Here is a 12,343-nt window from a genome sequence, read left to right on the forward strand (position 1 = left end):
CAGGTTTTTGGGTCAATTCCTAACCTCAGAAAAGTAGATAACTTCACAGTCAAAGTGGGTGACAATATTATAACAAACAAAAATGAGATTACCGTATTTTCCGCACTATAAGGCGCACCGGATTATAAGGCGCACCTTCAATGAATTGCCTATTTTAAAACGTTGTTCATATATAAGGCGCACCGCATTATAAGGCGCATAGAATAGACGCTACAGTAGAGGCTGGGGTTACGTTATGCATCCATTAGATGGAGCTGCGCTAAAGGGAATGTCAACAAAACAAATAGTGATTGTACTGACACTTCTACTTGCTGCTCTCTGTTCAACAACTCACTGTTCGACTTTGTCCTCCAACTGTAGCCATCTCGCTTTGTTCCCTCGGAAACTCTGTTTAGTCTTCTTTACTTGGCGCAGGTCATCATGTTGCTTACTCCTCTTACGCACCATTGATTCGTTTATGTTAAATTCTCTCGCTGCTGCTCTATTCCCGTGTTCTACTGCGTGACTGATCGCCTTGAGTTTGAACTCTGTGTCGTAAGTGTGTCTCTTAATAGGAGCCATTTTTCTTCTTCTTCTACGGTAAGCAGCCGCAGACTTCATTTCCCCCCGTAGAAAAAGAAGCGCTTCTTCTTCTACGGTAAGCAGCCGTAGCACACTACTTCTTCTACGGGGGAAAATGAAGTCAGCAGCTTCTTACCGTAGTTGCGAGACCTGTTGTGGCTCAATATTGGTCCATATATAAAGCGCACCGGATTATAGGGCGCACTGTTAGCTTTTAAGGAAATTGGAGGTTTTTAGGTCAGCCTTACAGTGCGGAAAATACGGTACCTATTTTGGCTGCATCGTAGAGACTAATCTCTCCAGTGAAAAAATTACTACTAAGGCAGTCAAATAATCAACTGACGAATTCTGTTCTTACTAGTGTTGTCCTGATACCAATATTTTGGTACCGGGACCTGTACCAAAATGTATTTCGATACTTTTCGGTACTTTTTGATACTTTTCTAAATAGAAAGGACCACAAAAAGTGCATTAATGGCTTCATTTTAACAAAAAAATCTTAGGGTACATTAAACATAAGTTTCTTATTGAAAGTTTGTCCTTAAATAAAATAGTGAACATACTAGACAACTTGTCTTTTAGTAGTAAGTAAACAAACAAAGGCTCCTATTTTAGTCTGCTGACGTATGCAGTAACATATTGTGTCATTTATCTACCTACTATTTTGTCTACATTATTAAGGACAAGTGGTAGAAAATGTATTATTAATCTACTTCTTCATTTACTGTTAATATCTGCTTATTTTCTGTTTTAACATGTGCTATCTACACTTCTGTTAAAATGTAATAATCACTTTATCTTCTGTTGTTTGATACATCACATTAGTTTTGGATGATACCACAAATTTGAGTATCAATCTGATACCAAGTAGTTACAGGATCATACATTGGTCATATTCAAAGTCCTCATGTGTCCAGTGACATATTTACTGACTTTATAAACATAATATATATTTTTTAAACAAAAGAAGATGTTGTGATGCCAAAAAGTATTGATATAATCATAGAAGTAGTATATTTTACAGGCGGTATAGTACCAAATAGGATTCATTAGTATCGTGGTACTATACGAATGCTGGTATACCGTACATCCCTAGTTCTTACATAGTAGGATCACCCCGCTGGTGGGTAGAAATACACTTAAGACTAACACAAGCACTCATTTAACCCCACTTTGACTACAGAGTTCATGTTTGGTACCGTGATGCCTTAAAAGCCCTGAAAAACAAACTCCAGACAGCCAAAACAAAATGATTGGGCTTCTACTCAACCGTCCATCTCGGGCTCACATTTCCACCAACCATTTCAGAGTACAGCTTCTTGCAGTTGATATGGTGTACAAGATACACCATACCACTAAAATCACCATGTATTGCAACTACCCAGAGGTAGTTGTACAAATCACATTCAACCCAGATTTCTCCGAAAAAAATTTTAAATCATTTTCCTGCTATCCCACCAAAATGTGGAACTCCCTATCAAAAAGAGAATACATTACAGGTACCGGCTACTCGTAACTGGGACTATACAACGCCTTTTGTTTATTGTAAATTATATTTTCATTTATTTTCTTGCCGTATATTTGTATTTTAAATGCTAATTTCTACATAGTAATGTGAGTTAAAAAATATTTTAACTGAAACCATCTCAGGCTTTCTTGTAGCAGCAGGGTTTCCCGCAGCGTTTTGTTGTTAAGGCGACCGCCTTAACAACAAAGAGCCACCGCCTAAACTAACATCTTAACAGGATCTCCAGCCACACGTGAGCATTTAAAGAAACTATTACTGTCCCCAAGCAAACGCATACACTGAGTGTCATACACATGCCAAAATACTGGGGGCGCTGTAGCCTAGGACTTAAGACCATTTTAGCCAATCAGAAACATCCAAAACGTCATTTCTGGAGGCGGCATATAGAAAAAATGGCGGGTCACGGCAACAAAGAATTATATATGTGGACTGACAGAGAAGTAGAGCTACTTTTAAGCATCGTCTTGGAGCTTAAAGTTAACACAACTCAACATAGTGTTGACTGGTAAACTTGCCAGTCCAAGTCTGGTTACATTCTTACCCTATTTTGGAACGGTACGGACTTGGAGGGACATCTGAGGAATTTCCTCATCGGAAAGAGGACATGACAAAAACAACTATCGACACTAAACTGAAAGTGATTTGTGGAAAGTACAGACAAGCAGTGGACGCAGGTGAAAGAAGTGGTTACGCTAGAGTTGTTTTGCTGAACTTCCAACTATGCCAGCAGACCTGGGGCGGTTCTCCATCAACTACATCCATTCCATTTGGAATAGAAACATCAGATATTGACACAAGCTCTCACAGGAGTTGGGATTCTCCATTGACCCTTGACAGCCTGGTCACAGACAAAGATATGCCCAATGATGTACAAGAGCGGCAAGGTTCCAATAGGAACTATCCACAATCTTCTGTGGTGAAAGAGAGAAGAGCTCTACTTCAGGTATGTGGGCGCTAACTTCATTGCTAGTAAGTAATATTGTTAAACGGCAGATAGATGTGGCATCAAAACATTTTTATATGAACTGCACTGCAATTCCAAATGCTCTCAGATGACCACTTTCAACAATGTGGAATCATATTTGTTTGAATATGATCATTGTTTGACAACAGTGTGACAAAAATACTTGCTTTGGAATCAGAAGTCAAGATGGCAAGCATATATTAAAGTTCAGCTGTTTTACATGTATTTAATTAGGCTTGTATTAAAAATGCTTTGAGTAGTTTCTTGTAATAAATAATATTGAGTTAAGTAAAACTGCAGTTGCATTAAATATTTTTTTTTTCTGTCAAAATTAAAATACCTCAAAGTGTTTTATTGACACACATTGTTTCCTGACGATGTTGACGGCCATTTGACATGTTGTAAATAACATGTCACTATCTTACACCTGTGCTAAAGTGGGTTCATTCCAAATAATGTATTCATGATTATTGAATGTCATTTTGGCAAGACACTTCACCCCTTGCTCCTGATGGGTGCTGGTTAGCGCCTTGCATGGCAGCTCCCTCCATCAGTGTGTGAATGTGTGTGTGAATTGGTAAATGTGGAAATACTGTCAAAGCGCTTTGAGTACCTTGAAGATAGAAAAGCGCTATAAAAGTATAACCCATTTATTATTTAGTAAAAATCCTCATAATTTTTTTTTTTTCACTAGGCAAAACTCGACAGCCACAAGCATGACAGACTAAAAGGAAAACTTCCAATGGAGACAAAGTTGCTGAATGCAGTAGAAGACGACGTCCAGATAAAGAAGAGACTTCTGGACATGATGGAGACATCAGAGAAGACATCGTCTGACAATTTAGACAAACTAACATCAAATTACTAAGTCAAAATATTGACTTACTAATAATGACATACTTAGTATCTCAGGTAACTAGGATTGTTTTGTGTTTTGTTTGTACTTTACGGAAAAAATATGGAGATTTATATCGTATATCGCCATTCTGCAAATGGAGCGGAAAACACAACCAAAAATTGTAGGCTTCTTTATTTCTCTAATATTTTTATTTATTATAATATATTGTTATTTGGTTATTTTTTAATAAACAATGTGTTCAATGTTTTCAGAGTCTGTAGTCTATTGCCCCCCCAGGCTGTGGTGGCAGCGATGAGGTGGAGACGTGATGGTGGCGACAGGCCGCCTATCCCGGGAGACGCCCCCTCCCACCACCTTAACTAACACATTTTCTGGGGGAAACACTGAGCAGTGAATGTGTACCGTGATGAAAGTGTAGCCTTTCTTATGCAAACTCCTCATAACTCCTTCAAAAACAATCACACATTGTTACAAACTGAGAGGAACATCAACCTCAAACTGTCTCGTTTTCATGAAGAATCTAAATGAAAGCATTGCATCATCTCCACAAGACAAACCATCTTCCTATTAAGTTGAAATTAAAGTACCAATGATTGTCACACACACAGTAGGTGTGGCAAAATATTCTCTGCATTTGACCCATCACCCTTGATCATCCCCTGGGAGGTGAGGGGAGCAGTGAGCAGCAGCGGTGGCCGCGCCCGGGAATCATTTTTGGTGATTTAACCCCAAATTCCAACCCTTAATGCTGAGTGCCAAGCAGGGAGGTAATGGCTCACATTTTTATAGTCTTTGGTATGACTCGGCCGGGGTTTGAACTCACAACCTAACCATCTCAGGGCGGACACTCTAACCACTAGACCACTGATTGACCATCTATTGAAGAAAGGTGTTATTAATCATATATTAAGTTAGTAAACACGTGAGAGTAAGAAGTCAACAAACCTGTTCTGTGTAACACAACTTGATGTTTCTTGAAAACAGCGTCCAGTAGTCGATTGTTCTCCTCCTTTGTTCTAGAAAGTTCCGCCTCGTATTCTGCTATCGTTCTTTCTAACACTACAAATATTTCTTCAACGGCAGCAGTTAGTCGCTGATCCACCAACGCTCTCAACATGTGTAATGTAGACATTTTCACACAATCACAACACTTTACTCTCACACTTGATCTCTACTTAGCGATGTGTTGATAACTTCTGTTAGCAGCTAACAAGCTAAGCTAACTAGCGAGCTAAGCTAACTAACAATAAACGAGCACGAGAAGCAGCAAAGTGCTTGTAGCACATCGAGACGATTTTATCCTTAAAATAAAGACTCAAAGATGTATTTTATACGACGTAAATATTTCAAACTGGAGAACAAATAATAAGACTGACTTATTAGCGTCCTTCAGGCTTCTTTCTGCGTCAATGTGCTTTCACGACAGTTGGCACGCTTGACGTTACAAGACGGTTCTGCTCTCGTCTCTGACTGCTCTGCTCTCGCGAGATGTGTCATGCGCAGAAGACTCAAAGCTTTGTAGTAAATCAGGAGCGTGATCACTTTTTGATTTTCTACATTTATTTTGCATTATTGACTTTGTTAAAATTGTTGTTTGTAATAAAATGATTATTTTTTTTATTTTGTAGTAATTGTTTCAATAACTAAAATTATGTATATATTGTTATATTATTCACCAATAAAACGATACATTTTGGTCCCGTGTTTTATTCTGATGACAATGAGGTAAAAGGCATAGTGAAAGTGAAACTAAGCTACTGCCTCTCGCCGACACGTCAATTTATCGTGCGGTAGCCAAAAGTCACCAGTAGATGGCAGTACAGTATTGTAAAGTCCTACATATAGTACCATTGAAATGTTGCTGCTCATATTAATAAAACGCAAAATCCTTTATTTTGACAAAATACCTCTAGTAGTGATACAAATGTGCTCTGGCAAAATAATATTATTTCCTTTGTTTGGCTCGAAAGAAGCTATGAAAATAAACATGACAAAAAATGAGTAAATCTCCGCCATTTAGGTTTTTTTTATAAGTTCTCAGGAAGAAAAACAAGGTTGTAGATGATGTGAAAGGACCAAATCCTCTGTTTAAGAATAATATGAATAATAATAATCAATGTTATTTATAAGGTGCCTTTCTAGAGATGATACAAACATTACAACATTGAACAATATAAAACATAAAACGTCAGTTTAGACAAGAAACTAGAAATAGCTGAAATGAAAGTGAATAAGCATTCTGGAATAAGTGTGTTCTTGATTTGAAAAGGCTAAATGAGTCCATACTGTGGAAGTCTTGCTGTTCCAAAAATATGGAGGGTCAAATGGGACAAAATTAAACAAATAAATACATCTTTAAATAATTACTTAAATGTGATAATTCATTACAAATGGATTTAAATACATAAATGTATTTTATCTTTCAAACTCAGCCATCAAAGTCAGTGGGCGGGTCCTAACATCTGATTGGTTCCACCAACCAGAGAGAATAGCGGTTGATATCTTCGTCCGAAAGTGAGGAAATTGTTACATCTTTGTAACTGTTTTAGACGTAAGTTTGCTTGTTATCTGTATGTGGTATATAAGTTCCTGCCATGTGCACATATTTGGTGTTTTTCACTTCCTCGTGCTGTTCACAGGCTTCCACACCAGCTGCCTGATATGCAAACGGGACACACCTGTACTATGTTGGCAATCAGTCTCCTATTTCAGTCCAGATTGTCAACCAGACAGCGTTGGATCATTGCTTCGCGTACGTGTGATGTTTCCGGTACAAAATTAGTTCCGTCTCTTGTGCATTTACTTCTGCACTCGCCTTCTTTTGTTTTTCTTCACTCCTATTGTGGTTGAGTTTTCTGTTCTTTCCTCCCCTCCATGTGAGTATTTTCTCTGCATCCTTGGGGTCACGTCGATAAGCTGCATTCCAGCTCCTGACAGAAATAACTGTATTAAATTCCTCTACTTTATTTGATACATGCAGGTCAGCATAGGTCTTACTTCTACATGTTGCACATCTACAAGCAACTCCCAAAAAGTATTTAAAAGTTTGTCCTTCAAAGACGTCATGTTTTCAAATACTTTTAAAGTTCCAAAGATATGAAGATATGACGGGGCGAGGTTGTGGATAATCTTGAAAGTAAGAATGATCTTAAATTGGCTACGGTCTTTGACGAGGAGCCAGTGGAGTTGCTGCAAGACCAGGGTGATGTACTGGACTAAGGGGGTTCTGGTGAGTATCCGGCTGGGGGAGTTGAAAGATTCAAGGAACTTTGTTTAAGACACATAAGATGGCAGGAAAACTAAAAACCAAGGTTCTGGATTTAACCCAATGAGTACCACATAAAAGTATAGGCATGGGTTATTAAAGCATCATTTAATACAGCCAAACTTCCCTCTCCCACCAGCTTGGACCCAGAATTGGATTCAAAAGGACCCCTTACAGGCAGTACACCAGACAAATGGACCCACTTCAGGGACGTAGTAACAGCGACTGCACAAGCTGTGTTTGGCAAGAAGCAGATAATTAATCAAGACTTGTTTGATCAGTACAACATGGCTGTACAGGCGCAATTTGATGAAAAAAGAAGGGCCTATATTGACCTGTGGATCCCAACATGACAGATTCAAAGACTGTCAAGCCAAAGTCCAAAGAGAGCTTTGCTCTATGCAATACATTTGGTGGGAGTCAAAAGCTGAGGAAATCCAGCGTTACGCAGACTCTATCTATTTCAAAATGCTCTTCAGCCGTCTCAAAGTCATCTTCGGTCCAGCCAAAGGGGAAACTGCATACCCTCTCTCTGTTGATGCATCCACCAAATTAAAGAGCAAATCTTGGATCAGTGGGCGTTGGGAAGAAATCTTTAGTCAGTTCCTCAACAGACCACCTTCTGTTGACCAAGAGGCATTACAACAGATACCACAGAAGCCAACTAAGGTGTGCCTGTACCTCCCTCCTACCGGGGGAAAGTGAGAACTGCCATGGACCAGACACGCTGTGGTAAAGCAGCACTTCAGAATGGTATACCTGCTGAAGTGTACAAAGCCTTAGGACCCACAGCCTTCAAGGAATTTCACAACATCCTGTTGACCATTTGGGACAAAGGAGATACGTAGCCTGACCTTGGAGATGCCACCATTGTCATATTATGTTTAAAAAATGACAGAAATTCAGACTGTGGTAACTACAGAGGTATATCGCTTCTCTCTATCGATGGAAAGATTCAAGCTTGTGTCCTGCTAAAATAGACTAACAGATGGCATTCATGAGAATCACAATGTGGTTTCTGTCCGGGCAGAAGCACTGTTGACCTGGTATTTGCGATATGCCAACTCCCAGAAAAGTGTATTGAGTAACAGATGGACCTGTAGGTCTTTGTTGAACTAACCAAGGATTTTGACACGGTGAATCGTGAAGCACTCTGGTCTATGTTGGCAAAATTGGGTGGCCCAGAAAAGTTCACAATAATGATAAGTCTCTCTCACGATGACATGATTGGTCAGGTTCTCTCAAACGGGGACTATACTGGCAGCTTTGGGATCAGTAATGGTGTCAACCGTCAACCTCTTCTTCATGTAAATCATCCCCCATGCTGTCAAGGGCGTCTACTTCAGATAACAAGACGGATCCGTGTTTGATCTGAGATGTTTTGCTGCAAAGACACAAGAAAAAATCATTTTCAAGGCTCTTTCGCTGATGACAATGCGCTTCATGACTCACAAGGAGGACCATCTCCAAGTCATTAACGACCGTTGTGAGACATGACATCAGACCAGTGATGTTCTTGTGGGTCATGCAGCCCTTCGAGGCATCTGTGCTTAAAGTCTTTATCAATAAATCTGAATACAACAGGGGCCTAGATCTTCTTGCAAAATATCACATTTCGAGTCCTCAGTGTCAGCCAATCTGGGTCAAGGCACCAATTGAAAGAATAGACTTTTATTTTTGTTAAAACACCACAAAGAATCAGACCATTAGTCCTAAAAAACAGACATTTTATTCTACAAGGTCACATGCAAAGGATACAGCGCTGGTTTGAATCTGCTAGTACAAACAAAAATGTCTATCTTACAAAAGGTGTGCATAATTATATTGTACAAGTAGTATGACGGCTGGCACCACCATGGTGGAGACTTGTTTTGGAGACAGCAAGCCTGTGAAAGGGCACACTGAACCATATCATCATCATCACTTCTTAAATGTTAGCAGAAGTACAAAGTGATGTGTTAGTACACAATTAAAAATATTAGTAAGAATGGATAATAAATATAAACTGTTGTGTGGATGTTGTTTTCCAGGATGTGTAACTAAGAAACATATTTACATGTTTGCTATTGAAGTAATTGAAAAGTAACTAAAAGTGATTTGGGGTTTGTTTGATTGTCATTTAGTTGGAATAAAAAAAAAAAAAAAGTATAGTCAGATGTTAATGAAACTTTCAGGACATGTCAGAAATGGGATAAGGAACAAGTGATTAGATTTTGGTGTTGATCCTGATCATCATTTTTGGATTCTGCTTTCTTTTGAAGGATTCTTTACTACTGGGAGATTTGGCCTGGTGGAGGTCTGCAGAGCACTTTTTTATTTTACTGCTGCTGTTCTCACCAGCACACTTGTGATCTTTCAAACCGGCCTTCCTTGTAAAAGATAAGCCACAGATTGAACAAGAAAAAGGTTTTTCTCCAGTGTGTATTCTCATGTGTCTTTTCAAGTTGTCCTTGTGTACAAAACCTGTTCCACACACTGAACAGGAAAATGTAACTCCAGTGTGTCCTCTCATGTGTTGTTTCAAACTTACGCTCTGTGCAAAAACTACACCACACACTGAACAAGAAAAAGGTTTTTCTCCAGTGTGTGTTCTTGAGTGATCTTTCAAACTGTCCTTCCTAGTAAAAGATAAGCCACAGATTGAACAAGAAAAAGGTTTTTCTCCAGTGTGTGTTCTCATGTGTCTTTTCAAGTTGTCCTTGTGTACAAAACCTGTTCCACACACTGAACAGGAACATTTAACTCCAGTGTGTCTTCTCATGTGTTTTTTCAAACTTACACCCTGTGCAAAAAATACACCACACACTGAACAAGAAAAAGGTTTTTCTCCAGTGTGTGTTCTCATGTGTCTTTTCAATTTACTAGGATATTTAAAAGTTTTGTGACAGTGAGAACACTTCAAGTGAGTGTTGTCAGTGTGACATGTTGCATCATCTTTAGAGTCTTCATCATCAGTGTCAGGAGAGTGTGACGTTGTGTCCTCACTATCTGATAGTGGAGCTAAGATCTTGTCTGCTTGTGATCCTCCACAGTGGTCTCCATCAGCTTCTGTTGTCATGTGTTGTGTTGAGCTGCTGCTTGGAGGCTCCGCCTCTCTCTTCTCCTCACTTTCACCTTTGACCTCATCATCTTCACTCTTCACAGGGACACCAGTCACTGGGAACTCCACCAGTCCTTCAAGATGATCTCCCTCCTGACTGATGCTGTGTTCTTCCTCTTCCTCTTTAATGTGGGGGGGCTGTGGATCCTCTGTTTCCTCCTTAATGTGTTGGAGCTGTGGTACCTCTTCTTCCTCTTTAATGTGGGGGGGCTGTGGATCTTTAATGTGTTGGAGCTTTGGTACCTCTTCTTCCTCTTTAATGTGGAGGGGCTGTGGTTCCTCCTCCTGCTGATGGAGATAATGTTCTTCATTGAGGTCTGCAGGACACGAGAAGACAAACACATGCTTTAGAAACGTCCAGCTTTACTCAGTCACACTAAGGTTATCCAGGCTTTATCCCATCTAGCCGTATCCTTGTCAGCACAAACACAATGCCACCGTTTAAGAACCCCTCTCCCCTCCAGCACCAAGCGACCTAGTACGCATGCGCGAAAGAAAATGCACGTGTCATAGTTACCGCTGACCTGGAAGTGTATTCTTACACTGTGTTTCAATGTTGCCTATTGCTACATTTCTTTGAACAGTAAACCTTGCTTGCCTCACCATCAGCAGCTGTTAGACTATTGTAGTGAATATATATATATATATATCTATATATATATATATATATATACAAACCCTGTTTCCAAATGAGTTGGGAAATTGTTAGATGTAAATATAAACGGAATACAATGATTTGCAAATCATTTTCAACCCATATTCAGTTGAATATGCTACAAAGACAACATATTTGATGTTCAAACTCATAAACATATTCTTTTTTTTGTAAATAATCATTAACTTTAGAATTTGATGCCAGCAACACGTGACAAAGAAGTTGGGAAAGGTGGCAATAAATACTGATAAAGTTGAGGAATGCTCATCAAACACTTATTTGGAACATCCCACAGGTGTGCAGGCTAATTGGGAACAGGTGGGTGCCATGATTGGGTATAAAAACAGCTTCCAAAAAAATGCTCAGTCTTTCACAAGAAAGGATGGGGCGAGATACACCCCTTTGTCCACAACTGCGTGAGCAAATAGTCAAACAGTTTAAGAACAACATTTCTCAAAGTGCAATTGCAAGAAATTTAGGGATTTCAACATCTACACTCCATAATATCATCAAATGGTTCAGAGAATCTGGATAAATCACTCCACGTAAACGGCATGGCCGGAAACCAACATTGAATGACCGTGACCTTCGATCCCTCAGACGGCACTGCATCAAAAACCGACATCAATCTCTAAAGGATATCACCACATGGGCTCAGGAACACTTCAGAAAACCACTGTCACTAAATACAGTTGGTCGCTACATCTGTAAGTGCAAGTTAAAGCTCGACTATGCAAAGCGAAAGCCAATTATCAACAACATCCAGAAACGGCGCCGGCTTCTCTGGGCCTGAGCTCATCTTAGATGGACTCATGCAAAGTGGAAAAGTGTTCTGTGGTCTGATGAGTCCACATTTCAAATAGTTTTTGGAAATATTCGACATCGTGTCATCCGGACCAAAGGGGAAGCGAACCATCCAGACTGTTATCGACGCAAAGTTGAAAAGCCGGCATGTGTGATGGTATGGGGGTGCATTAGTGCCCAAGACATGGGTAACTTACACATATGTGAAGGCACCATTAATGCTGAAAGGTACATACAGGTTTTGGAACAACATATGCTGCCATCTAAGCGTCGTCTTTTTCATGGACGCCCCTGCTTCTTTCAGCAAGACAATGCCAAGCCACATTCAGCACGTGTTACAACAGCGTGGCTTTGTAAAAAAAGAGTGCGGGTACTTTCCTGGCCCGCCTCCAGTCTAGACCTGTCTCCCATTGAAAATGTGTGGTGCATTATGAAGCCTAAAATACGACAGTGGAGACCCCGGACTGTTGAACGACTGAAGCTCTACATAAAACAAGAATGGGAAAGAATTCCACTTTCAAAGCTTCAACAATTAGTTTCCTCAGTTCCCAATAGTTTACTGAGTGTTGTTAAAAGAAAAGGTGATGTAACACAGTGGTGAACATGC

At 39.7% G+C, this 12,343-nt stretch overlaps 3 protein-coding genes across 4 annotated transcripts in view; all 3 read right to left on the reverse strand.

Annotated features, from left to right (window-relative positions):
• Window positions 1–5,276, reverse strand: part of LOC133570551 (uncharacterized) — a 270,169-nt gene extending 264,893 nt beyond the window's left edge. The window contains exon 1 of the mRNA XM_072916476.1: window positions 4,858–5,276. Within this exon, the coding sequence (XP_072772577.1) occupies window positions 4,858–5,044 (187 nt within the window). The 5' untranslated portion in view covers window positions 5,045–5,276. The remainder of the gene's footprint in view (window positions 1–4,857) is intronic.
• Window positions 1–12,343, reverse strand: part of LOC140680121 (uncharacterized) — a 1,112,395-nt gene that overhangs the window by 311,599 nt on the left and 788,453 nt on the right. The window lies entirely within an intron of this gene.
• Window positions 9,305–12,343, reverse strand: part of LOC140680126 (uncharacterized) — a 12,946-nt gene continuing 9,907 nt past the window's right edge. The window contains exons 3-4 of one of the 2 annotated variants that reach the window (XM_072916490.1): window positions 10,521–10,594; window positions 9,305–10,460 (exon numbers count right to left, since the gene is read on the reverse strand). In XM_072916490.1, the coding sequence (XP_072772591.1) occupies window positions 9,384–10,460; window positions 10,521–10,594 (1,151 nt within the window). In that variant the 3' untranslated portion in view covers window positions 9,305–9,383. Of the gene's footprint in view, window positions 10,595–12,343 lie in introns of both variants that reach the window. The other variant, XM_072916489.1, reaches the window with a different exon arrangement.

This window comes from Nerophis lumbriciformis, linkage group LG28 (assembly GCF_033978685.3).
Source record: "Nerophis lumbriciformis linkage group LG28, RoL_Nlum_v2.1, whole genome shotgun sequence".
In the NCBI taxonomy this organism is placed as follows: Eukaryota; Metazoa; Chordata; class Actinopteri; order Syngnathiformes; family Syngnathidae; genus Nerophis; species Nerophis lumbriciformis.